A 25,131-nucleotide genomic window follows, 5' to 3' on the forward strand; every position below is an offset into this window, starting at 1 on the left:
GTTTAACCTAAATTGGGCTAGGCGGGTTACCCGACTTTTAGATAGCCTACTCAAATCTCATCAGAAATATATTTTTATTAATCATTATGAAAATGAAAAGATTAAAATACGCTTAATAAATAATATATTTTATTTTAATTACCAAAAAATATTTGAATTGGTGAGTGAATTAAGAGTTTCGAAAATTGAATAAAACCTATAGATATAATAAATTGTAATGAACCAAACATTCATGCCCTCAGTCTGCTGCTAAGTGCTTCTGCATAAGATTCGGAAATACAATCTGAAATGGACCAAAATTAGATACTTTTTTCTCCAAACTAAAAACTAGTGTAATTAAAAAGAAAAAGAAAGATAAAAGTTGAGATTAGCACATAATCTCTCAATATCTCCCATTAATGGTGGGTTTGGGTGGAAGGTTTACGCAATCCATTATAGCAATCCAAAGATTCTCTTTTTCTCCAACTTCACTTTCCCTTTGCTTCCGTTTCCTTTCTCTGTCTTCTACTCATTAATCAAATATCCGTTTTGTTCCTTCCTCTCCCAAACAACTTCATTTTCTCTCTTCTTTTGTGGGAAACCCAAAATTATTGACATGAATTTGGATCTATCTTTGTTATAAAATTCTTTCCTTTATACATATTTATAACAACTTCCAATTTATTTCCCTTTATTTTCCTTCTTCTGCGAAATACCATGGGAAACATCGGAAGTAGCGGTTCACATGGCTGGCGTAGGAACGGCAGTCGCCGGAACCACCCTCCGCCGCCGCCTACGCCGCAACCGCCTGCTCCATCTCAACCTCAACCTGAAATCACTGCCAATCGCTACGTCTTTGCCGCCGCCACGCCTTACCCTCCCCAGTACCCCAACACGAACCCTCCCCAATACTATCAATATCCAGGCTACTACCAGCCTCAGCCGCCGGTTCCCTTGCCTCTTCCGGCGCCTTACGATCATCACCATCGAGGCGGTCCGCACATGGAACCCGCCAATTGGGGTAGGTATCCTTACGTACCGATGGTGCCGCCTCCTCCAGTGCCGTATATTGAGCATCAAAAGGCGGTTACTATAAGGAATGACGTTAATTTGAAGAAGGAAACTTTGAAATTGGTACCTGATGAGGAGAATGCTGGGAAGTTTTTGGTTTCTTTTACTTTTGATGCTACTGTTGCTGGAAGGTATAAAACTCATAACTTTTCCGCATGAAATTTTCAATTTTCGTTGTCAATGAGAACCAGTAGTTGCAGCTTGATTGGAACTTTACTCTGTGCTTAGAATTGATGTGATTATTGTTTAAAAGCTGTCTTTATTAGAGCTTGAGATGTATATTATGTCAAATTAGAACGATAAGTGTATTACAGTTGGAGAGAGAAGCACTTTTAGATAGATTAAGCTTGCCAAGGGATTTCTAAAATATGGACATTTTGGGTGGAATTGAATGAATGATTATCGGGCCAGCTTTTGTTAACTTATATCAATGTTGTAGTTTGTCTGTTGTGAGTCGAGGTCTTAAGGCTTCCTTGCTTGAATGGGGTTTGACAATGATTAAAGAACCTGGTTGTCTGTAAGTTTATTTACAATTGTGAATCTACTTTAAAATACATACCAAGATGGCAGGAAAAAGGATGAAAACTATTGAAATGGTATTTCAGAATCCTGTGCGTGTCAAAATTCAAGCCGTGTGATTTTGTTGTTTTACTTGACAGAGAAAATGTTAATAGCTTTAATGTAATCAAGACTGAAATGATGGTGAGTTCTGTGTCCTGGTGGTAATCGATTATGGGAACTGCTTAACTTGACTAAATTATGGAAAAGTAAGCTCTATGCTTTGCTTGAAAGAAGTTTTGCAATAGATTACCGAAAAGAATCATGAATGGTTTGTTGATTGGCACAACTAAGGTGACAAGCATTTATCTGGCACAATTTCTTTCTGAAAATGTACAAGTACATTTCATACCGTCCTTTGGTCGTTCAATCATATCACATTATGGGTGGTATTGTACTTTGAATTGTTCTAATGGATATAGCATTTATGGTATTTTTGTTTCTCTAGCATCCATGTAGCCATTACCGACAAAGTCTTTTCGTTTTCTTCTTCTTACTAGCATTTATGCATTGAGGTTATTTCTTATCCAGCATCTTATTTTTCTTCTGTGTTGCTTCTCTCTACTGAAGATTGCCATTTGTGTGTCTCTGATATAGTTATTAACAAGATGTAGTGTTTTCTTTTGCTCTGTGACCAGAATGACTGTTATTTTCTTCGCAAAAGAAGGTGAGGACTGCAATCTAACACCAATGAAGGAAAGTATTCTACCCCCAGTAACTGTGCCTTTCGAACAAGGTCTAGGACAGAAGTTCAGACAACCCTCTGGAACAGGGATTGATTTCTCTATGTTTGAGGAGTCTGAATTACTGAAAGTGGATGATGCCAGTATCTATCATCTGGCCGTGAAAGCAGAGGCATTGCCTGTCAACCAGAGTGGACCAGATGGAAATCAAGTGGCGGGAGCCATGAATTCTCAGATAACTCAGGCAGTGTTTGAGAAGGAGAAGGGTGAATACCACGCTAGAGTAGTGAAACAGATTCTATGGGTGAATGGTATGAGGTATGAGCTGCAAGAGATATATGGAATTGGAAATTCAGTTGATAACGGGGTCGATGCAAATGATCCTGGAAAAGAATGCGTCATTTGCCTTTCGGAACCTCGGGACACAACCGTTCTTCCCTGTAGGCACATGGTAACCAAACCAATTTTTTTCTCTGCATTTCTTTTTTGGTGTTTTATAATATTGGTCGATTAGATGAGAAATCAGGGGCAAAATTTGATTGTTTCCCTAAACCAATAAATAACAGACCTAATAAGGACATTATATCACAGTGGTGGGTCTCAAATAAATGGTGGATTTCGCCAATTTTCAATCTAAAAGTCTATTCACAAAGAAGACAGACAAATGCAGTAAAGAAGATACTATATGCATATGACTGGTTGCTGATTCAATTGTTTTGTTTTTTTTATCATAATGCAGTGCATGTGCAGCTCTTGTGCAAAGGTTTTGAGATGCCAGACTAATCGTTGCCCAATATGTAGGCAACCTGTTGAGAGGCTTTTGGAGATAAAGGTCAACAATGGCCCTGATGAATGAGATGACTATGTTTCTTCAAATATCTTCCTGTATAGCTTGTTGCCTTTTTTTTTTCAACTTTTACCCCCATCTTTTTCACTTTTTCATTGCCTCTCTCTCACTATATGTTTGGCCTTTCTAATAATCAAACAGGAAGTTATAACAGTTATGCTGCTACATAGAATGAATGAATTGATGGAATTTTCACACATTATCTATTAGCCAAATAGGCGCTTTTCTCATCTGTGAAATTTTCTATCATGATCTGTTACATTTTTTTTTAATGTTAAAGAAGAAACAGTAAAAATCATATGGTCGAATCCCATCTGATAAACATGATTTACCCAAATTTGAAGAAAAACTGTGTAAGCCCAGTCACCTAACTCGTGGAGCCATCCACATGTTCAACATTAATCTTTCAATGATCCAACAAAAAATCATAATCTTAACGGCGATGATGCATCGCCAATAATAAATAACAACTCAAATTCACCTCTAAGAAATACAAATCTTAAAGGAGCGACTTCATGTTATTCGTGTCAGTGTCATCATATATTCTAGGAATAGCCGTTTGTAGTTTTATAATGGAGGGTCTTTCGTCCTCCACAACTCTTTTGTGCTGTCAAATGGATTCATCTCACTGGAATTCAATTCAGTTCAAACGGTTGTAGTTCAAGACAACCAACGGGTTAAAGAGGTGAGCGGCCAAACTTGCAAATCAAAATGACAGAAAAAATGAAACCACCACCTTTGTCTCGAATCTTGATGATGGTCTAATCATTGCTTGTAGCTAGAACCACCAATCTTGCTGGGAAGTAATAGCTTATCCTTGGCGCTGCTACTTAATAATTCGGTGTTGCTTGATTGACTTTCTGCAATACCTGGTCTCATCCAGATTTTTATGTGCCCCTCTTGACAAACCGTAAGTACAGATTCCTGGGTAAAAATCAAACCCGAGAGGGGTTCAGTGTGTACGCGATGAGCAACCACTGGTGAAATTTTTGGAACATCTCGAATGCTTGAGGCAGGTTGCAGGGTACCCAATGGGGATACATTGTCCCAATGGGAAGACTGGCTCCCGGTGCTGTAAGTAGGAGACCCTCCGGGAGGGCATCGACGTAATGGCACCACAATTTCATCCATTTCCAAGTCCCACAATAGCAATTGTGTGTCCTACAGAGATGAAGGCGGTAATGAGATATATATAGCAGGTGCTACAAGGAAGCATATTCTCAGAGCTTGATGTTCAGTGCTAATATATTAATGCTCAAGCACTACAGTCGGATGCCCCTCTTCAACAGGAAAGAAGGAACTATTTTTTTATGGTCAAACATATTTTGGTGCGCATCTGTGGGTTATGTGGTTGGGATGGTGTCCATTATTGGGCAGGGGGTTGCTTTTCCCCACATGTTAAAGGATCAGACGGGAAAAAGAATCACAATAACCAACTTTTATAACCGTGTTCCTTGACCATAAAATGTTTTTGTAGGACGGTAAGACATTTCATAAATCTGTTCATCCCAGAATTTTCTCCAAGTACTCCCTTCTTCTCTGCCAATATTTTTTTTGGATTTGACCATCATTGTTCAGTTTAAGCCACTAGTATTCCCATATTAGCTGTAGACGGCACTATTAAACAAGAACCTAATCCAAAAAACCTACAACGGATAGTAATCTATGCAGAAGTAATGTTACATAAAGGAGGCAACCCCCCACTATAAATGTTGCTTCGTAACTTTAACATAAACGTGAACCATCTATAACTTGCAAAAGCAAAGACAATTGCAAAACTCAAGAGTGATCCCACATAAACACAATCAAGAAACAATCAGAATTCGTAAGCAGGAAAGAACCACAGGAAAACATGGCATAAAGATAACAGGGCAGTCATTAGTTTGACCAGATTATATACCTGTCCAACAGAACCAAATCGGTACATCACGGTCTCCGCTGTGCCATCTGAATTAGGTGATGACCAATATGAATCAAACGCCACTCCACTGACCTGTCAGTGCCAGTTCATAAGAAATGAGTCTAGAGACATCATCCAAAATAAATAAAAAAGAAGCCTTCATTAGAAGACAAAAATCTCACCCACGAGTTGTGCCCCTCACCCCATGCCACAACCTTCCTATCTTCCATACTCCAAACTTGAACCAAATCATCTTCGCCCCCAGTCAGAATATATTTCCCATCCATACTGTTCAGTGGACATTGTGTCAATAACAAATTTTATTTTATGTATAAAACAGATAATATTGACAAAAGGAGAACACAGTATACTCTAGAGAAACAGCCACAAGTTTAAAAAGTTTAACAGCAAAAACAGAGCACCTCCAAGCACAACACAGTACAGCACCATAATAACCTTTGCCACCACATACAAGCTGTTCTTTTGGATAATCAAACACTCGCAGATAGCCTGCACCCGGCATATGAAAAGAGAAAAAGAGAACTTAAACTTCAAACAAACTAGAAAAGAAATGACCATAAAATGTAAATTATATGAATTTGAAGTAAAATACCATCTCTTCCAACGGTGGCCAAGTAGGCCCCATCAAAGGAGAAAGCAATGCTATTAATTGACCCTTGACAAACATGCCACCTTGCAATTGGATTACTCTGCAAGTAAAAATGGCACATCAACAAAGTGAAAGACACAGAATACATGGAAAGCTTGGAGTAAAAAGTATACGGCTTCCTCAATGATGTCAAACAACAGTCAGACTAATCCCAAGTTATGGTGCTAAGGTAGGTCCACTATCTTGCCACGTACGAAGACTATCATAGCATTAACTGTAACAAAATAAAAAATAAATATATACACCAGCAGTCAAGCACAAGACTAAATTCTTTCTTCTTTCTTCCTTCTTCTTTCATTCCTGTACCATGTAGCCAGCTAATCTGTTGAGTAAAGGTTTGCAGCATGCATGATTAACATGGGCTTCTATATGACTACTTGCAGCTCTTCAAAAAAAAAAAAACAAATATGGGCAAACTTAGGACTAATTGCAGCAGTCTAAGAAATTTGGGTGTAAATTACCATTTTCATAATCTAGATCATGAACACCCCAGCTGCATAAAAATCATCAAATTTTAAACAAAATATTTTCCAGCTAGAACTTACTAGATAAGCGAAAAATATGTTATAAGCAATAAAGCACCCACTAGAGCTGTACAGATGATATAATGCTAATGGCCTTCTCCTTTAGGTAAAGAAGTTCTTAGGTAAAAAAAAAAAAAATACTAATTTCAGGAAGCATACACAAATGACAAAGTCAAATTTCTAAAATAATCACCAACTGGTACCTTACTGTAACGTGCATGTGCTACAGCAAATTGAGTTTGGTCTTTTATAACAGAGAATGAAGAATCGCCAGCACCATCCTTGTTCTAGAGGGGAAAAGAAGAAAACGAAAACTCAAAATCCAATGTACTGTATAAAAAATCATGAAATTCGTAAGTTTTACCCCCAGATGAAAAACAGCCTTGAAATTATTGGAACTTGCCTTTTCATACACATACATATTTCCATCAGCATGAGCAACCACAAAAGTACCATCACCTCCAGGAACCCATGCAATACTAGTACAGCGACTGCTGGAAATAACAAGCATTAGTCAAAAGCCAACAGTAGAAATAAAAAACCACCAATATCAAAGATAAACACCAATTAGTCACAAAGTTGGTTGCCCCTTTCCATTATCCTAAGGGAAGCCCAAGAGGAAAGCAAAGGCAGAAGCAAAATTACAAGTCAAATATTGCTAACAAGGTTAACAATCAACTCATAGAGAGGCCAACTAATTGCTAAATTTAAGCGGATAACATTGATACCTTAGACATAAAGATTGAATATTGAAGGTCAAAGAGAAAACAAATAAAGCACGCTACAAAAAGGTCTCAAAGGTGGATGGAAGATTAAATTCATGGTCAACCAAAAAGGCAATATTGCCCTGTAAAACAGCATATTCCAGAGAAAGATATTTTGATAATGATCTTATGGGGCAAGCTACATATGCACACCTGAAAGAAAAACTAAGCTATATGATGTCATGGAAAATTATTCTGCTTCCAAGCCTTTGGGTATTACAATATGTCTTTCTTCTATCCTAGAACTGAAACATATAAATCTGCGAGTCAACACCATGCAGTAAGACCTAAAACAGAACCTGCTGAACATGGAGGCTTAGAAAAGAACTTGGGTAGGGAAAATAAGTTGAAAGAGTCTTTAACTTTGAGAATGTGGAAAAAATGTATAAAAGATGTGGTATTCTTAATCTTGCCTGTTATTGACACAGCCATCTTTATTGTAATGATGTGCCCCAACAAGCTTCTTTCCAACGTCCTGTAACTGCTGTCTCAGTGACACGGAGTAAACTACAGCAATAAAACAGAACCCATAAGTTGCAGAATTTAAACCTTGGAATCGAAATTGCAAATCAGAACAATGATTACCATCACCAGAATTCAACCCAATAAGCAAATCATGCCCTTCCTTGGCATCCTGATCAAAAGCATGGCAGACAGGGTTTGAATTGCTGAAATGGATAGACTTTATTGGATCCTGCGTCAAACATCAAGGTTCTTAAAATAGCACCATGTAAAACCCTTTCCATTCATCAAACATCTAACCAAGCCAAAAATCTAAATTACCTTTTCCTGAGAATTCAAATCACTTATAAAAATAGCATCACCAACATTGGAGATTAAATAAGTTCCTTTCCCATCAAAATTTGTATTAGTCATTGAAGTGCTTGAACTTGAAGTACCCAATGACCCAATCCTACTAGTACTACTAATACTTTTAGTCCCACCATTCCCTCCAACAAAGCTAAGAGCACGGCTGCCATTTCCAGAACCTAGCCACCTTGCTGCAGCTGATTTTACCCCAGTGCTAGCACCGAAGCTGGAAGATGAAGCTGTTGGAGTTGACGGAGCTGGCTTGTCCTTTAGATGCGCAAGGGTAACCTAGAAAACCAATATTGAAACACAACACTTGAAATTTGAGTTTAGAAACATGGGCATTAATTTGAAGTCCTTAATATTCAATCTTTCAACAAACAATGCTCTAATTGAACATGAAAAAGTAACCTATCAAAATCCATCCATTCAGTGCTTCCAACAAATGAGTGTTTGTTAAAACCCTATTTTTACTAATAAATCGGAAATGTTATTATGTAATAAGAAATTTTAAGTACAAACCCACCAAATTGAAATTCCATACTACAAGTAAGACCTACTTAAAGCGAAATAAAAAAGATGGATCTTGATTACAACCCCAAATATAATCTCTCCCAATTTTTAAAATAATCTAAGAAAATGGACATATAAAACCCTAGAAATTTTGAAGTTACCTGAGTAACAGTCTTGCCATGAGCGTAGTGAAGAAGGCTAGAAGGGTGAGTCTTTTCATAATGAAGCTTATATCGACCTTCTGGGGTTTTAAAATAAGTTTTCAAGCCCGGCGATTGAGCGTTCGCCGATGAAGATGATGTCGACATCATACCGTTAGCTGTGTTGATCATGCCGTCTCCTAATCATACACCCAAGAATATCATCTGATCATGACACTCTAGGGCTTCCTCTTATCTTCTTCCATTTCTTCTCAATTCTCAATTTTTATCATACTAAGAAAAAGACAATAAAAACCCAAAAATAAAAACAAAAAGACTTCGTTTTTCTGTTCTTCAATGGCAATAGCCTAAAGGGATCAAAGAAAGGAGCTAAGAGGAGGGGAGGATCCTGTGTGGTTGCAGCTTATGATAAGTTTCTTAGTTTGCACTGATCGGTCTGTAATCTGAGTTTTGCTTCATATTTTTATATAGTTAAGAGTTTGACTTTGTGGCCAAATGAGAGGAAAATCAACACAATGGACGGTGGAGATGGGATGGAGAATTGAAGAGAGCGTTTCTCAGGTTTTGAAGCTATAACTTAGAAACGGTTGGGAGAGACTGACAGACAAAGATGAGATTGAAGAGAAAAATGGCAATGAGACATATCCCTCTGTTTTCCTTGGTTTGGTGTTTGAGATTTGATTAAATATATTTCAGATTTTTTAGCTCCAATTTTCACTTTTCTAAACTTAATTAATTTATGGGCTTTTTAAGGCTTAAGCCTACCTTAGAATGTTTTTTACAAAAAAAATTTAGTAAGGTTCAAAGATTGGGCCTTTAATAAAAATTATAATCCATATTTTTTTAATTAACACCAACCCAAAAAAATGAATGCCGAATGAAAAGGTTTTTATGAACTTTGTTAAAGTTGAGACTCTCAACTCAATGACAAGATAAAATAGATAAATTTCTATTTCACTTTGATTTTTTTTTTTGAAAAAAAAATCAAGGGTTTCATTGAATGGACTACATTATAAATTTTTGGTTAGAGCAAAGAAATACCAACATTTTAGGAAAGTCAGATATAATAATTCATTTATTTTAGTTATTTAAATTATTTTTTTTCCATTTTGGATTCAACCAAAGGAAAAAAAAAAAAAAAAGCTTTTGTCAATTTGGTAAAGATCCAATAATCAGGTTCAAAGGCCCAGCTTGTTTTATGAAAATATCAATGGGAAAGTAGTAGTAGATATATGACAAATTAAACTTCCAGTGAACCAATGAAGAAAGACTCGGCATATAACTTAGTAAAGCTCTTCAATTTATTTTCCTATCATTATTAACTTATACAAATTTTAAAATGAATGAATGGAGCAAAACTTTGTTAAGGGGATCAATTCTTTCTTGTAAGAACAAACCAGTTATAGTGGATGTAAAAAAGTTACATACTGCTGGAAGATGTCAGGAAAAGTCATGGTGTTAACGCTCAAGATTGATAATGTAATCTCTTTATAACCCATATGGTAAGGTATCAAAAGTTGAAACCAAATCCACCACCTCCAAAGCCTCCGGGAAACCCTCCATCAAATGTAAACGTGAACTGCTGTCCCCCACCACCACCACCACCAAATGGGTTGAAACCACCACCCCCCATTCCCATGTCTTCGATATCTTCTCCCCTGTCATACTTTGCTCTCTTTTCATCATCCCCAAGAACCTGTAAAATGCAATCTATTATTACCATTTCATATATTTCATCTTTAGAATGGATGGCGTCAATCAAAACGTATTAATCAGCAAAGTTTAAGTTAAAGAGAGTTGAATATTAATGAACCAGACCTCATATGCGGCAGCAATTTCCCGGAATTGTGCCTCAGCTTCTTCTCTGTTATCAACATTCTTATCTGGGTGCCATTGCAAAGCAAGCTTCTTGTATGCACGTTTAATTTCAGCAACTGAAGAAGTCTTTGAAACCCCTAAAATCTTGTACCAGTCTTTACGTTTGCTCATCTTCAAAGCTTTCTCAGCTCTCATAAGTGCTTCACGGATATTCATGTCCTGCAAAGCAAGCAACTTTTAGCTCTCATGAACTCAGAGATGCACATAATTAGCATAATAACCAAAATATAATTCTAAGTAGATCTAAACTTTCATTAACAGTAAGAAGACAGCAATGAAAGTTTTAACATAAGGATTTTGAGGCTGTTACTCTATTATATTATCCATTATCACTTGGCAATAATTCGTAGAGTGACTAAAAAAGCCATGAAAGCAAACAATTTATTAATCTCTTCAAAATGCACAAAACCTCAGCCTCAAATCTGTCCCACACATATGCCTATAAATTTAATATTATGACTAACCTGAGGTGATTTTTGAGCCGCTGATTTCAGATCATCCACAGCACCTTCCCAATCTTCTGTTAAAAGTTTAGCCTCACCCCTCTGAAGAATGCAAACACAGTTAAAGAATGAGCTATGGCATTACGTTCAACAAACTGTAGTAAAAACTTATACCAAGTGAATCTACAGCAGACCTGTACTAAAGCTTCAAGGAGTTCCCCATCAATGTTAAGTGCCTCGGAGCAACTACTTGAAGCATCTTTCCCTCTGCCAAGCTTAACCAAGACCTTACATAAACCAAGGTGAAGATGCACATTATGAGCAAGATGATTGGGATCCAATGCAAGTGCACCTTTATAGTCCTCGACTGCAAGGCGCAGCTTACCCTTGTTTACATTATCCTCCGCCTACACAATGTTCCATTAGCCCAATTAACAAAATTAGGACATATAGTAGACAATATGACCAACTTAATGTTATAAAAAAAAATGTTAAATTGAAGGTTGTTCAAAAATAGGGCTGATACCGAACAACCATATCTAAACCTAGGCTAAGCTAAAACTAGACATAAAAGGGAAAGGCAGGATAAAAATATGCTTAGTAGGCTTACACTTTTAGTCTTCTTCAGTAAATTTTTCAATCCAAAATATGCTTTCTTCAGTTCACTGTGCTCTGGATCAAGGCGGAGACCTTTCTGGTAATGCCTGAAAAGATCATGTATCACGTCTATTTAACCACTATTCTTTAGGTAACCCAATAGTAACATAATACTCTTTTGCAATAAAAAAAAGAAACCTTTGAGCAACATCATGATCTGCTAAATAGTAGTATGCTTGACCTCGAAGGAGTAAGGCCTCAAGATTGTTCTCATCTTCCTTGAGAATAAACCCAGTTTCTGATATGACACTAGAATAATCTTTAGCTGCTAACAGCAACTTCGCCTTCAGGATCTTAGCCTGCAAACAAATGAAGCAAGTTAGACTTTATAAAGATTGCTATAACTCAGGGAAAGATAAAAGAAAAGAAAATTAAAGTCGGTGCTACCTTTGAGCATGCCGGTGAAAAAACTAGCACAACTCTGTCCAGGTATTCCAGAGCTTTTGTATGGTCTCTAGAGTCAAAGAGACTGAAAGCTGTTTCCAGAGCACTTTGAGCCTGACGCAATTGAGACAGTTCCTTTTCACCAACTGAATTTCCAGGTTTTAATTCCAGAAACTTTTTGTAGCTTTTCTCAGATTCCTCATATCTACATCATCGAAAAAGCGCCTGTCATGTAGTTTTCCAATCAAAAGATGAAGATAGAGAGAAGGATATAAAGAGAAGACCAGAAACTTTTTATTTTCAAGGGGCAAAGGAACCATAAAACTTCAAAAAAATCCATACCACATTTTCCCAGCAAGTATAAGAAAATGTCATCAAAGACTTCAGAATATCTCAATAAAACCATATTTTGTAATAATCCCTTCATTTTGAATAAAACATGAAAAAGGGAAAAATAGCTATTGTGAATGATAGAATGCAAATTCATGTCCTAACATCCTAAGTTTCAACAGTACCGGCATAGTTGTCGCAGGATGGATGCACGGTGAAAATATGCTTCTGAAAGTGCTGGATCTGTCTCAATAGCAGCATTAAGATCATTGAGTGCCTCACTGTAACGCTTCACTTTTATATTCTGTGAAACACTCTCAAATAACTCAGCAGCATTTCCTGGCTTTCCACCTGCACATCCAAGTGTAAATTCTAAGGGCAAAGAAACAGGGAATGCATGCATTTGCTAATTAACAGTTACAAAAACAGATCAATAAACTGAAGAATACCAATTCTAATCTTCAAACAAGAATCACTAGATATTCTGCAGCTGAGACTTAAAAAATCATACAAAAATCAAACAAAAGATATACATTTCTACAAAGATGTTAGCAGTTATAAGTAGTCATCACTTTCATGCTGGAACCACCTGGTGCTTTTCAGTTCAATTTTTAACTATAGTACATTATAAAAGGGTGAAATTTGATATTCTTCATCATGCTGAACTATCCGATAGAAAATTTATACTCCACTAATGCCAAACAGAGAAGGGTAATGAACAAAAATGATGATAAATCATAAAAAGAATGAGGAACCTATACGTCTCAGGCAACTAGGATATTAAATTGATAATCCTTTTATAGCCTCATTCCAAAGGAAGGCAGGCCTTTCATTTCATATTTTCTCTCTAGCAGTTTTGCATATTACAAAATTCAAAACTTCTTTTCTATACTTATAATGAAAAAGAAGAGTATTTTTTTGGTCACATGTCTACTCAATGGATAAAGAAAGATTACTAATGGATAAAGCAATTAATAAAGCATATGACTAATTGACTATCCAAGGACTGCTTTTGAAGAAAACAATAATCCAAGAAAATCCCCAAAACAGTTTCTTTGACAATGAATAAAATTATAATCAAAACTAAAACAAACAATTAATGTAAAAAACAATGTAATTTTTCCCTCCAAAAGACTTCAAGTTTCACATGATCTCTAACGCAAGAACTTCCTTTATCCTCAAACAAAACCTAGATAATGAATAAAACTAAAGATTCCGTATTTAGAGGTAAAACCCACCAACTTGATGCAAGGAAACCCCAGATCAAATCGTGAAATGTGCACAGTCCTCAAAAAAAAATAAAAAAGAGTAAAGAAGTTGACTAACCCAAAGCAGAAACGAGAGGTTGAAGAAGCAGAAGCTGACAAACCAAAACGAAATGGAGTATGAAAACTGTGTACAGCAATCCTCTCCAAGCCATCGAATTGAAGGCCCAGCTCAAACTCAACGTCTTCAACATCTGTCTTCCTCTCTTTCTATAGATTTACATACCACTTGTTTATTTATTTGGTGATTTGGAGACGTCTCAATATTGGGGTAGTCGTTGGAATTTCAATTAAGCATTCGAGGACTTGCATGACATTCCACGTTGTTTCATCCAATGGGTAAAGTACACGTGGAAATTACTTGGCCGGCAACATTCCGACACGTGGAATTTTGAACCTGTAGTAGATTAACACGTCAGGTTATTATTTCTTGGGACCAAAGACTAGCCCAACCAAACACTTTGTCGGACTTTCCTAAACCCAACACTTGCTTACAATTGGAGCATTTGAAACAAACAGCCCAAAGAGGAAGTTAGTCCCAAAAATATTGGATATTTGTTGTAATGGTTATGGAGGACGTCATTGCATGTCTAAGGTTGCTGTCTTGATTTGTGAAGTTTATCAAAAAAAAAAGAAAAAGGTTAGAAAGTCTCAAAATTAAACTAAGTAGAGAAAATGTTTTAAGAGTTTTTGCAGATAATCAAAAAAAACAAAATTAACATAACAGATGATACTTGAAATGTAATATAAATCCATTAATGTTTATGTAACCATACTTATCTCAAATTCTAATTACTACCACCATACCTTTTATATTGCATTTTAGCCCTTTTATTTAAAAATATTTGTTTTAGTGTTTATATATAAAATATAATAATAAATTTAGCCCTCAACATTTACACATTTATTCCATTTGACCCTTACTCTTTTTATTGGAAGTAAATTAAAATTTTTAAAACTAATAAGGCTAAAGATTCAAAAGACGTTAGTAATAAATTTTAAAAATATCAATGAAGCTCTTTTAAAATTTAAAATTATTTAAAAATCATAAAATTATAAACAAAATTTATATAAAATTTTTATTAAAATTAACAATATCGATCTATTAAGATATAATGATTATACGATTTAAAAAAATTTGACCTTTCATTTTTCATTGACTAATTTATCTATTTTTTAAAAAATAACTAAATTACATTTTAAGGTATACTTTATATTAAATAAAAAAAAACTCTTGAAATATAAAGTAGCTAGAAGTGGCGGATGGCGGTCCAAAATCTTTAAAATCTAAGATTGGTTAATGTAACTTGGTTCTTTGTCCCTTCCCCTCACACGCACATATATATATATATATATATATAAGTAATTAATTAATAAAACTCTATTTTCTTAACTGGACTGACTTATTGTTGGGGGAAAGAAAAAGACCTACATATGAAGTCCGATTCCCTAAACTAAAAGTCTATCTTGTTGTGGCCAAAAAAAGTTCTATCGTGTTGGCCAAAATGAAAAGAAAAAACTAAAGGTCGATCTTCTATAGATTTGAATTTTTCGACACTGCACAAAGGTTCGTTGTATTTACTTGTATTTACTTTTACAATCACTTGTCTAATTAAATTTCTAAAAGAATGAGGTTTATGTTCAAAAAAATTTCAATTATACCACAACCTTTTACATAATTTATTTTTAATATCTTTATTATATCATTTCGGCTTTGGAAACGTGACATATCAAGTTGTTTTAGAATCGTTAGAAAATAACTCTCCGCTCTTCATTGTTCGGGATGTCATTAGCTTACTAATGTCTCAAAGGCCTAGCTCCATTCAACCTCTTAACCCCTCCAAAAGGGTTCTAGTCCTCGCAAACAGACCATCCACTCCCTTCAAAAAGATCTTGTCCATCCGCCTTTGTGAAGTTTTTAAGGCACTTACTTTTTTAGTGTGAATAATCCTCCTAATGTGAACACACCCTTTAGGTCACCAAATTCTACTTAAACATAATAACCTTATACCACAAGTCAGAAAAAATGATAGAATGAATCACGTTACGAATATCCTCTCCTCGTGCACTCCACAATAATGCCTCATTCGTAGCTGGTTTGCCACGTCAGCATTTCCAAACAGGATACATCCACTGTATATACCCTCGATCGATAAACAGGGAATAGACCCTTAAACATTTATAATCACCATCTAATCCTCAACCTCCTTACTTGTTTACTACTTCCGACTCTTTATCCTACTAAAATGAACCAATCTTCTTAATTAATTCCTCCCTTTATCCTCTCTTATTGATACGCTAATCAACAATATTCTAATTTAAAAGTATATGTATAAATTACAGTCAGCTAGAATTTTTTTTGGTGCATACAGTCAGCTAGCTATTAATGTTGTGGTAAATTGTGTATCTTATAAGTGACATTAAATCCTAATATAGATAATCCTTTCCTTTTAATTTTTTAGAAGAAATAAACTTATAACTTTTTTTTTTATAACTATATGTGTCTTCATCCGTTAAGAGTGGTATTCAAGTAAAGTTGTCCCAACAATTAAGGGCAAAGCCAGAACAAATTTTTAGGAGTGTCGAATAAAATTTTAATTTTTATAATCTATCTCTTTATAATTTTTAAATGATTAAATTAAATTTTTATAATCTTAGGAAAGGCCAAAGTACAATTTTATCTTTAGTAATTTAAAATTTTAAAAAATTTCAATGACTTAAATTGAAAATTTCCATTTAGAGGGGGTTAAGGCCTATGCCAGCCCCTGTATCTCCCTTTGCAACAATGTGAACTCCAAAATTTGAACTTGATTCAAATGCGTGGGGGAAGAAATCCACTTCCACTGCTTCTAAGCACTTGATGGTGAACTTGTAAATTTAAAAAAAAAATTGAATGATTACTAATTTAATTTTTTGAGTTTACTTTTTTTATTATAAATAAATTATTCATATTTATTTTTAAATTTATTTACCTCACACTATAATTAACTTTAGTATATTAAATATTAATTCAATTTATAATTATATACCACATTTTTTTTCTCTTAAGCTAAAAAACTTTGTTTGTAAGCTTGTGTTACAAATGTGACATTAAAAAATATATATATGGGAATCGTTGGATCATCCATCCTTAATAGAAAATGAATAAAATAACAATGGGATAGTGGTTGAAAACACCAAAGTTCAAAGACATAACTTAATGTGGTGACCCTTCATGCAGGTCTCAAAAAGCTGGTCGTGACAAGTACCGATAAAAAGGTGAAAATCATTCATTTCACACAATCAACATCCACTTTCTTTACATATATTATATATCCCAAGTTAAAAGATGTTGGATATCTCTCTTTTTGTGTATTTCGTGGCCACATCGACGATCCCCTTCCTTCACTACACAACCCTGCTGTTACCCTCCCCATTGGTTCTCTTAACCAAAGCATTCCCGCTTTCAAAAAAGAAACAGCATTGAAAATCAAAAAAACTATTTTTGTACAAACTGTGGCAAGCAACGGGCTGTTTGGGGCAACACTACGGTGCCCTACACTAGGTCTTGGAGAGCAATATATATATATATATATATTTAGTGTTTATGTTTTAGTTCCAAGCTTGTTTTTGCCTTTTTACCCCTTTTTTCCCCCAATTTTAAATGAATGCACTATAAAAATCAGCAAACATTGCACATGCATGTTTGACTTAGTTATAATTTATGTAATTAAATATGCATGTATTTATAAGGCATCATAATCTTAGTTCTACTTGGAATATATATATTGAGGTGGATAAGCAAAAGTGTCCTTAAAAATAAATGAGAACTTTAACTTTTATCATATTTATATAAAAGATATTCTACAAGCGTAGTTGATGTTTGAGGATATATTTTCCAAATTCCATCAATTGAAATTGGACTATCCTTGTTTTCTAACCTCTAAATTCTAACATACCTCCAAAGCAATCTTGGGCCACAGACACAGACACATATACATACACATATACTCATTACACTAAGGTCTACATTTGCAGCCCCTAGATTCTTCCTACTTTCATCAACATGGTCATTGCCTACCTTCCTTCCTAGTTGATTAATACTAGAAGCCAAAAACGGTGGAATTTATTGGATATAAATATATTCAACTAATTAATTTTTGTGGTAAAAGATGCTATTTTGAATATATGAATGCAAATAAGAAATGTAGATGATGTAAATAAAGTCTCCCCTATACCTATATCAATTAATGTACATAGAAAAACAAAATTAAGGGTGCAAAGTAAGCTTTAAAGTTTTTTTAAATCAAAGTTAAGCTTTAATTTCTTTGATCTTTTAAATATTTATATAATCAGATAATCATAACTAAATATTTCTATTTTAAAATAAATTACTGAGTTGATTGTCTATATATATACATATATTATTTTTCTCATAAAAAAACAAGGTGCAAATTAATTAAATGACAAATACTTGTAATTAATTAATCTCTTAGTTTCTCACTCCTGATCCCGAAACCCGCCAACGTTGACGACCAGTCAACCAAATACTAACTTCAGCTGTTAAGTTTAGAAAAAGGAGAGAGAAAATTACAACTAATATAACGATTAATTAAGATAAGCAAAGGGAAGCAAATAATAATAAAACTGAGGGAAAAAAAAAAGGATAAAAGAACTGAGACATGGAGCAAAACAACAAGAACAACAATGTGGGGAAACATGCATTACTCGGAGTTGGCTCATTGTTTAGTCATTTCAAACACGGAATTGGGGCCACCTCGGCAGTTTCACTGACCATTCACAAGATGAGCTTACTGTGCTCTGGGAGTTTGGTTTTTGCTTTGCCTTCTACACCCACACTCCAAACTTGGTCCCCAGTTTGTAGCTGTTTCAATACTATATTGCAGTTTGCAGATAATATATATGTGTATATATATTGCATATATAGGACCACGATCGTATATTTTTGCCACTGAGCTCTAATCCGGTAACGGTATTTGAAAGGTAGCTGAGCTTAGTGGTTACTGCTAGTGAATTGACCGAGACCAATGCTTGAGCCAATTGCTGCATATTTGGCTAGTTCTTGGGGTAAAAATGGACGTGGTGATTGATCATTGCTCATCCCAAGGAAGTCCCTCGTCAAGCTTTGAGCAAATGAATTTGAACCAGGGTGATGCATGCTTAATAGACTCGGCTCACTTGGTTTGCCTCCTGTTTGTAACATGAGCTTATCAAGATTGTTGCTTTTTGCACTCATTGATGCACTGCTTGATGCCATGAAAGTAGGTGCTGTGTGAGAGGAAGAGGAGCTCATTACACCGAAACTGTTGCCAAAGAAGGACGGGCTGCTTCTAGTTGAACCCATTTGAGCCGCTTTTTGCAAAAGCGCAGTTGCGGACATTGGTGAAGCATTAGCTTTGGATTGCTTGTTTTGATTATCAGAATAGAGAGATGAAAGGCTTTCCATTAGATTGCCTTCGTTTCCACCTTCTTCTTTTAACCCTTGTGGCAGTTGCGATAAGGAGAGATTATTGGAATTTGATGAAGTTGCACCGCCGTTTTCAAATCCAGGAAAGTGTGAAGACGAGCCAAAGGGATTGGCTGGAGCCATTTGAACCATCTCGGACAAACCTAAGTGACAAATTCAATAACAACGAATAACCCCCTACATAATTAGTCACAATATATAGATAGATAGATAGATGAGAAACAAATATTGTGCAGTTACCTACCTGGTGCAGGCATCCCACTGAAATCTTGAGGAAAACCCGAACCAAATTGAGGAATGCCAGCAACATCTTGAACTCCACGGCTAGCAAATCCATGAGGCAGATTCACAGTATCGTTTCTGAAATTTAGGCTTGTGGCTGCAACTGAAGTGAGTCTTGCACTTTCTTCAGCTAAGGCGTCACAAAAAGCTCTATGGGTGATAAAGCTGTCTTTTCTGTTTGAATTAAAACAGCCCCCAGAATTCAATACACAAACAAGCAGTTATTACCTAATCATTAGGTTGCATTGAATTTGAAAACACCCAAAGCCATGAAACCCCTCAAATATAAGCATTTATGATGCAACGTTTGTAAGAAAACCAGGAGGAATGGAATTGAAAACAAGTGAGCAATGAAGGAATTTATGTGACATATACCTGGAAAACAGTGTCCCACAATCACACTTGTACTCTCTAGTACCACAAGTTTTCGAGTGAGCTTTCCAGTCGGATTGAACAGCGTATTTCTTTGAACATTTCTCACACTTCCACTTCTTCTCACCATGTTTTCTGCTGAAATGTTTCTTTATTCCAGTGAGGTCGCCAAGAGCCCTGGATGGATCATGGTGGACGCAGGTTTTCTCAGGGCAAATATAAACCTTCTTCCGAACTTCTTTGTTTGTTCTTTGCCTTAGCTTCCATGGAAGATTGTGACCCCTGCGGTGAAGCTGCAGGTTTTGGTCTCTTTGGAAACCTTTCTTGCATATTTCACATATGAATCGGTTTGTAGCCATAAGTGTTTTTGGAGATAAAGCAATTACTTCAGCATCTGGATCTGTTTAAGACCAAAAACGAAGAGAATCCTATTCATTTCTGTAACCAATTGGATCATTGATAGCAACTAAGCAAAGGGTATTATCAAAAGAAAGAATTGATGAAGCAAGCTTACCAGGAGTTCCGGGAAGATTTCTCTTCTTCTTAGCAGGGTTAGCATTAGGTTTAGGGTTAGGGTTTGCATTACTTGGGTCTTGAATAAACCCTCCTATTGAAGCAGCTGGAAACGCCTCACCAGACATAGTTTCTTCCTTCTTCTAATTTTATTTTATATAGTTTGCAACTAAATTCCGAAAACTGATAGCTTTGAAAATTAGTTGCAAGAAAAAAACAACTAGCTTTCAAAAGGCTAAAAACACAGTACAAAACAAAAGCAAACAAGGATTTCTCCAAGGCACAAGCAGATAAATCTTTGGTAATATATATTCAGAAAAAAATACTGCCTCTCTCTCTCTCTCTCTCTCTCTCTCTCTCAGTTTCTGCTAAAGAGACACGAAAAGCACTACTCAAGCTTAAATCTAAAACACACACACACTCTCCCCACAAATATAAACAACTTATACTAAACTTTAAAACAAAAAAAATAGAAATTAAAAAAAGAAAAACCTTTAGGACTCTTCTCAGTTCTAAGTTCTTACAGAGATCTGGTTTTTAGTTACCTTGTTTGATTACAAGAGAAAACACCAAAAAAACATGATGACTAAAGAGTATATATATATCTCCTTCCCCTCTTTCTTTCTTATAGTCTTGGTCTTGCATTATTCTACTCTCTTCTTTTTCTTCTTTTTAATCTCAACATATCTTTAAAGTCGGTCAGCCATTGATTTTAGATGGGCCACACCCTCTCGTTCTTTTTTTTCTCTCCCTCTCTCTTTCATACACAAGCCGCACGATTGTGGAAGCTTGCAATTGTGTGTGCAAGACAGCAAGCTGATGCTTTAGATTAACCAGTTGAAAATGTATAGGCTTTCGTGCGTTCTTTTGCAGTAGTAGTTTTACTACAACTCACTCTCCACATTACTATAATTAATTTAGTGGTGTAGAAAGTAGAAAATTGATGGGATTGTTTTACCGAGAGAAAAAAAGAAGATTAATTATTTGTTTAATGTTGAATAATGAAAAGTGGAGTGATTTGAGGGAGATGAAAAGGGAAGGGGTTAAAAAGCGAGTTGCCTTTACAGTGATATAGATCAAGTATGAAATGATTAAACCATAATTAAAAGGAAGACCAAAGAGAGGAAGAAGTGGCAGAGGGGGAAAAAGGAAGAGAGAGAGAGATGGGGGTTCCCGAGAGAGATGATAGGACGGTCCGTGATACCTGTCTGGGAAGAGGGACCCAAGATTTGGACTGTGATTCTGATGCTGCACCCTCCATCATCCCCCATAAAGTAAATCATCCATTATCATGCAAGCAATGTTGTTGCCACTCCCACTGATATTTACATATATTTGTGTACTTTGCCTTCGGTTTTTTAATTTTGTTTACTGAAAGTTATTTATTTATGAACATCATCATGTTCTCTACTTCTATATCTAATAACACTACTCTTTGAGTCAGTGAATGAGTGACTGAATGCTGTCATATATGGCATGGCGTCAATCTCATTTTTCATATATTTGCGCTGTTGCAACACCTGTTGTTTTCACTGATGCTTTCTGCTTACTATTAGTTTTAGCTTTGGTAGAATCGGAATTTTAACCAATCCTTTTTATATTCAATTTATTCAAATAATAACATAATTTACTTTAAATATAATTATTTTAATATTTTATCGATTAAAACTTAATTCAATTAGTTTTATTATTATTATAAAGAATATATGAATTTAAAGAAATTGTTTGGATTCAAAACATAAGAAGAAATATTGTATGTTGCGATGTGTGTTGACAATAATGTACTCGTGAAATTAACGTGTGAGTTATTTTCATAGTGTTAATAGGTATTTTTATTTTTCATTTAATTACAGTGAATAACCAGAATCAATTAGGGAAATATTGACTTCAAATTTAAAATTTATTTGTAAAAAAGGGCAACTAGAGTGAAGACCATCTGTATTATACTACCCTACTGTATGTGTTTTTTTCTTTTCTTTTGAAGTATGGGTAAACTAAGAATCCAACCTGAGAATGGTGTAAACTTAGTCCTATTTCTCATTTTATTTCGTTTTCACCAGTACTATTCTGATACCAAAGACAAAACTAACGGAAACGGTGTCGTATCAATCACATTATTACTTCAAAAAGCATGCATTCCAATGGTGAAAAACGTGGAGCAACTAGTTATTAATTCATAAATTAATTCTGTCCTACTTGCTGCAATCATGAATCATGAATGTTGAATTTTTATATGAAACTGATTTTTTTTAATGATTAAGGTATATTTTGTATTTATTTTATTGTATTTGAAGATTAATCTTTTAATGGTTCATAATTATTTCTCTCGATAATGTTATTTTTAGTATTTAAACATAATTTTTTTTAGAGTACAATGTGGATTATTGTTAAACTCAACACTTGTTGATTATGAAATTGATTTTAATCCTCTGAGCACATATCCATCGCTCTTAACCTTGAATACATCCAAAATTCAAACCCAAGGAATTGCATTTTTTTTTTATTTTTCAAATTAAAGTTTCCTTTATATATGCAAGAATATCTAAAAAGGCTTGGTTAAACTTATTTGATCTCATTTATAAATTTATAATAAAATCGAGTTGTTTCAACTAAACACGTTTTGACCAATGTCTCACATATAAATTCTACATATTTAAAGCATGGAGTGAGCTCGGTTTCATGTGACCATGTCTTTATCCAAGCTGACTCCAACCAGACCCGCCTCATCAGTTTTATATTCTAAATTATAGCTCGATGGATATGTATTAGGTGACAAAAATAAATATAATACACATATACATGTAAATGTATATATATAATAAAAAGTGGAACGTATGATACGAAATTTTAGGCATTCATATTAGAAAATTCATCAGCTTTTGGCTCCATGCATTCGGAGCTTACTTCCACAAAAAATGATGCCCCTCTCTTTCCATGGTATCCTATGCTTTTTTTTTTCCTTTTTTTTTTTTTTTCTAAAAACATTTAAGTAGAGAGACACATGCAAACGTAGGGACACAAAACAAAATCTCATGTCCAATTTGTTAGGGTTTTTCTTTTATTTTTTTAATTTGTTTAGTTTTCAAATATCTTTATTTAAAAAAAAAAGACCCTAATTCTAAGATGATGGATTAAGAATGAGTTAATAAAATATTACCGTATCCGACCAGAAACGACATGCTTCACATTCATCCATTGCATATAGATTCCCAATCTCTGTCCCACTATGCTGCTATTTATCAGAGAATTAATGCCTATTTTCTTACTTTATTATTCTCTCCCAAGACCTTCTTTGGTAATATAAACTTAAACTATTTAAAATACAATCTGTATTTTTATTTATAATAATAATAAAAAACAGATAATATTTCATGAAATGCGTTGTTTTGTTTTTTTATGGGGTTCCAAATAATGACATATATAATTCTCCTGAGATATGAAAGAAAACAAGTATCCTAATACCGTTGATGGTTGTGCATGAAACTTTTCATGTGTGTCTAAATTCAAACATCGGTGTGTTTGATGTTTGAAAAATATGCATAATTTTCTTTTTCTTGAGGATTGATATATGCATAAATATTTTAGATTAGAAAAATGGAAAATGACCAAAGTTATTGGATATAATTAGTGATTTATCCAAATATATGTGGACAAGTGTTTTTGCATAGTGGAACATGAAGGCATAAAATCCTAATTCCTACCCATATTTTAAAGTATATCAGCTAATCATAAAATTTGAGGACATATCACTCGATTCCAATTCATAAATAAATATAATTTATCTTGTTGTTATATAGAGATTTGGGACTTAGCAGTCCTTTTAAGTGTAGCAGCTCAATTATTAAATTAGTTTGATTTAGACAAATATATCTTTTTCCTTGGTTTCAAGTGAAATGAAGATTTTGAAATACCCATCAATTACTATATATCAACCTGTGCAAAACCACATGATATAAAAGAGTTATCCTTTATTATTATTAGAAAATACCTTGACTATGTTTCTTAAATTTTAAAAATAAGAATAAATTAGGTGCGGGTTTAGATATATGGTAGAATGCAATGCGATGCGTTTAGTATCTAATTTCAATGATACTATTAGTTTTACACTAATCACAAATAAATACACTCTTAAATAATATTAAATTTTTAATTCAAGAATCTCCAGCAACAGCGACTAATTTTATTTTCTATATATTAAAATCATATAAGTATTGAAAACCTTTGAATAAATATATATATATTTATCTCTAAACCAAACCATTTGAATGCAACCAGCTTTTTTTACGAATTACTATACATAATTAATGGGGCGTGAAAAGTTACTTCGTGAGTCACAAGAAGGGTACTTTTTCTTCTCTGTTTTGTTTAATATTTTAGTGATGGGGTATTCTTATAATGAAAAAAAAAAATAAGATTGTTTATTGATTTTTGTAATAATAAAATATTAAAACTTAAGAGCTCGCAACTAACACGTTGGGCCATGGCAAAACAGATGCATGGTTCCCACATGGGCTGTCTTTACTAGCTATTATATTCGAGGCTGCTACCTTTGAAAATATGCACCAATAAGAAAGCAAAAACTGCTAACCCTTGTCACACAAATTATCGGATTTAACTTGTTTACCATACTAAAGAATAAGAATAAACGATAAACGACAACTTAACTCATTTGGTAAGCCAAGCCCTACGATTATCTTTGACATATCTAGAAGATTTTAGGTCATAATATTCAATCAAGCTTATAATCAACTTGTGCTAATGTCATTGTTCATTGGGGTTTGATCCTTACTCATGAGAATTGAGCATATTTTGTAGTTAGTTATTTATCTTTTTAGAAACACCCACAACAATAAGATTAATCACTACTGTTGATAATGAATACTCTAATTTCGACAAAAAAATTAAGTTTAATTAAGTTGTTTAAGTTAATAGTAATTAAATTATATTTGTTCATTCGGTTATTTGATATATGTACCAATTAAAAATTCATCGCTGAAGTACAATTAGGGTTCTTTTACTCCTAATAAATACAAGTTAGTAATTATGAAAAACTCAATAGC

At 34.4% G+C, this 25,131-nt stretch overlaps 4 protein-coding genes across 4 annotated transcripts; 1 reads left to right on the forward strand and 3 right to left on the reverse strand.

Annotated features, from left to right (window-relative positions):
- The first annotated feature begins 225 nt into the window (after nt 1-225).
- Nucleotides 226-3,368, forward strand: LOC108456839 (probable E3 ubiquitin-protein ligase LOG2). Its single transcript, XM_017755542.2, has 3 exons — nt 226-1,181; nt 2,247-2,742; nt 3,031-3,368. The coding sequence occupies exons 1-3, from the start codon at nt 697-699 to the stop codon at nt 3,145-3,147; spliced, it is 1,098 nt and encodes a 365-aa protein (XP_017611031.1). The 5' UTR covers nt 226-696; the 3' UTR covers nt 3,148-3,368.
- A 107-nt stretch (nt 3,369-3,475) lies between these two features.
- On the reverse strand, nt 3,476-9,649 carry LOC108456837 (probable catabolite repression protein creC). Its single transcript, XM_017755541.2, has 11 exons — nt 8,481-9,649; nt 7,780-8,094; nt 7,582-7,690; nt 7,410-7,503; nt 6,636-6,723; nt 6,436-6,519; nt 5,652-5,748; nt 5,461-5,548; nt 5,221-5,326; nt 5,039-5,131; nt 3,476-4,299 (listed from the first exon to the last, which is right to left on the reverse strand). Exons 1-11 carry the CDS (start codon nt 8,649-8,651, stop codon nt 3,904-3,906), a joined length of 1,641 nt encoding a protein of 546 aa, XP_017611030.1. The 5' UTR covers nt 8,652-9,649; the 3' UTR covers nt 3,476-3,903.
- Nucleotides 9,650-9,839: 190 nt separating this feature from the next.
- Nucleotides 9,840-13,711, reverse strand: LOC108454502 (dnaJ protein P58IPK homolog). The gene is made up of 9 exons (XM_017752985.2): nt 13,499-13,711; nt 12,358-12,523; nt 11,846-12,047; nt 11,597-11,757; nt 11,412-11,505; nt 10,996-11,208; nt 10,823-10,903; nt 10,299-10,517; nt 9,840-10,176 (listed from the first exon to the last, which is right to left on the reverse strand). The coding sequence occupies exons 1-9, from the start codon at nt 13,629-13,631 to the stop codon at nt 9,991-9,993; spliced, it is 1,455 nt and encodes a 484-aa protein (XP_017608474.1). The 5' UTR covers nt 13,632-13,711; the 3' UTR covers nt 9,840-9,990.
- Nucleotides 13,712-17,871: 4,160 nt separating this feature from the next.
- LOC108454553 (zinc finger protein JACKDAW-like) lies at nt 17,872-21,185 on the reverse strand. Its single transcript, XM_017753052.2, has 4 exons — nt 20,073-21,185; nt 19,562-19,958; nt 19,149-19,360; nt 17,872-19,047 (listed from the first exon to the last, which is right to left on the reverse strand). The coding sequence occupies exons 1-4, from the start codon at nt 20,197-20,199 to the stop codon at nt 18,431-18,433; spliced, it is 1,353 nt and encodes a 450-aa protein (XP_017608541.1). The 5' UTR covers nt 20,200-21,185; the 3' UTR covers nt 17,872-18,430.
- Nucleotides 21,186-25,131: the final 3,946 nt, after the last annotated feature.

The sequence above is a fragment of the Gossypium arboreum genome, chromosome 9 (genome assembly GCF_025698485.1).
Source record: "Gossypium arboreum isolate Shixiya-1 chromosome 9, ASM2569848v2, whole genome shotgun sequence".
Lineage (NCBI taxonomy): Eukaryota > Viridiplantae > Streptophyta > Magnoliopsida > Malvales > Malvaceae > Gossypium > Gossypium arboreum.

Bases quoted from the DNA above. Each gene is read 5' to 3' on its own strand.
- LOC108454502 (XM_017752985.2), bottom strand. From the start codon at position 13,631: ATGTTGAAGACGTTGAGTTTGAGCTGGGCCTTCAATTCGATGGCTTGG. The intron at 11,209-11,411 runs GTAAGCCTACTA...AACATTGTGTAG, and splicing joins TACTGAAGAAGACTAAAAGT to GCGGAGGATAATGTAAACAA. The intron at 10,177-10,298 runs GTCTGGTTCATT...TGCATTTTACAG, and splicing joins AAATTGCTGCCGCATATGAG to GTTCTTGGGGATGATGAAAA.
- LOC108456837 (XM_017755541.2), bottom strand. From the start codon at position 8,651: ATGATCAACACAGCTAACGGTATGATGTCGACATCATCTTCATCGGCG. The intron at 6,520-6,635 runs GCAAGTTCCAAT...TTTCCCCTCTAG, and splicing joins ATATGTATGTGTATGAAAAG to AACAAGGATGGTGCTGGCGA. The intron at 5,132-5,220 runs GTGAGATTTTTG...TGGCACTGACAG, and splicing joins GTGAGGGGCACAACTCGTGG to GTCAGTGGAGTGGCGTTTGA.
- LOC108454553 (XM_017753052.2), bottom strand. From the start codon at position 20,199: ATGTCTGGTGAGGCGTTTCCAGCTGCTTCAATAGGAGGGTTTATTCAA. The intron at 19,361-19,561 runs GTATATGTCACA...TAATTCAAACAG, and splicing joins TGTGGGACACTGTTTTCCAG to AAAAGACAGCTTTATCACCC. The intron at 19,048-19,148 runs GTAGGTAACTGC...TTTGTCACTTAG, and splicing joins CAGTGGGATGCCTGCACCAG to GTTTGTCCGAGATGGTTCAA.
- LOC108456839 (XM_017755542.2), top strand. From the start codon at position 697: ATGGGAAACATCGGAAGTAGCGGTTCACATGGCTGGCGTAGGAACGGC. The intron at 1,182-2,246 runs GTATAAAACTCA...CTCTGTGACCAG, and splicing joins GATGCTACTGTTGCTGGAAG to AATGACTGTTATTTTCTTCG. The intron at 2,743-3,030 runs GTAACCAAACCA...ATCATAATGCAG, and splicing joins TTCTTCCCTGTAGGCACATG to TGCATGTGCAGCTCTTGTGC.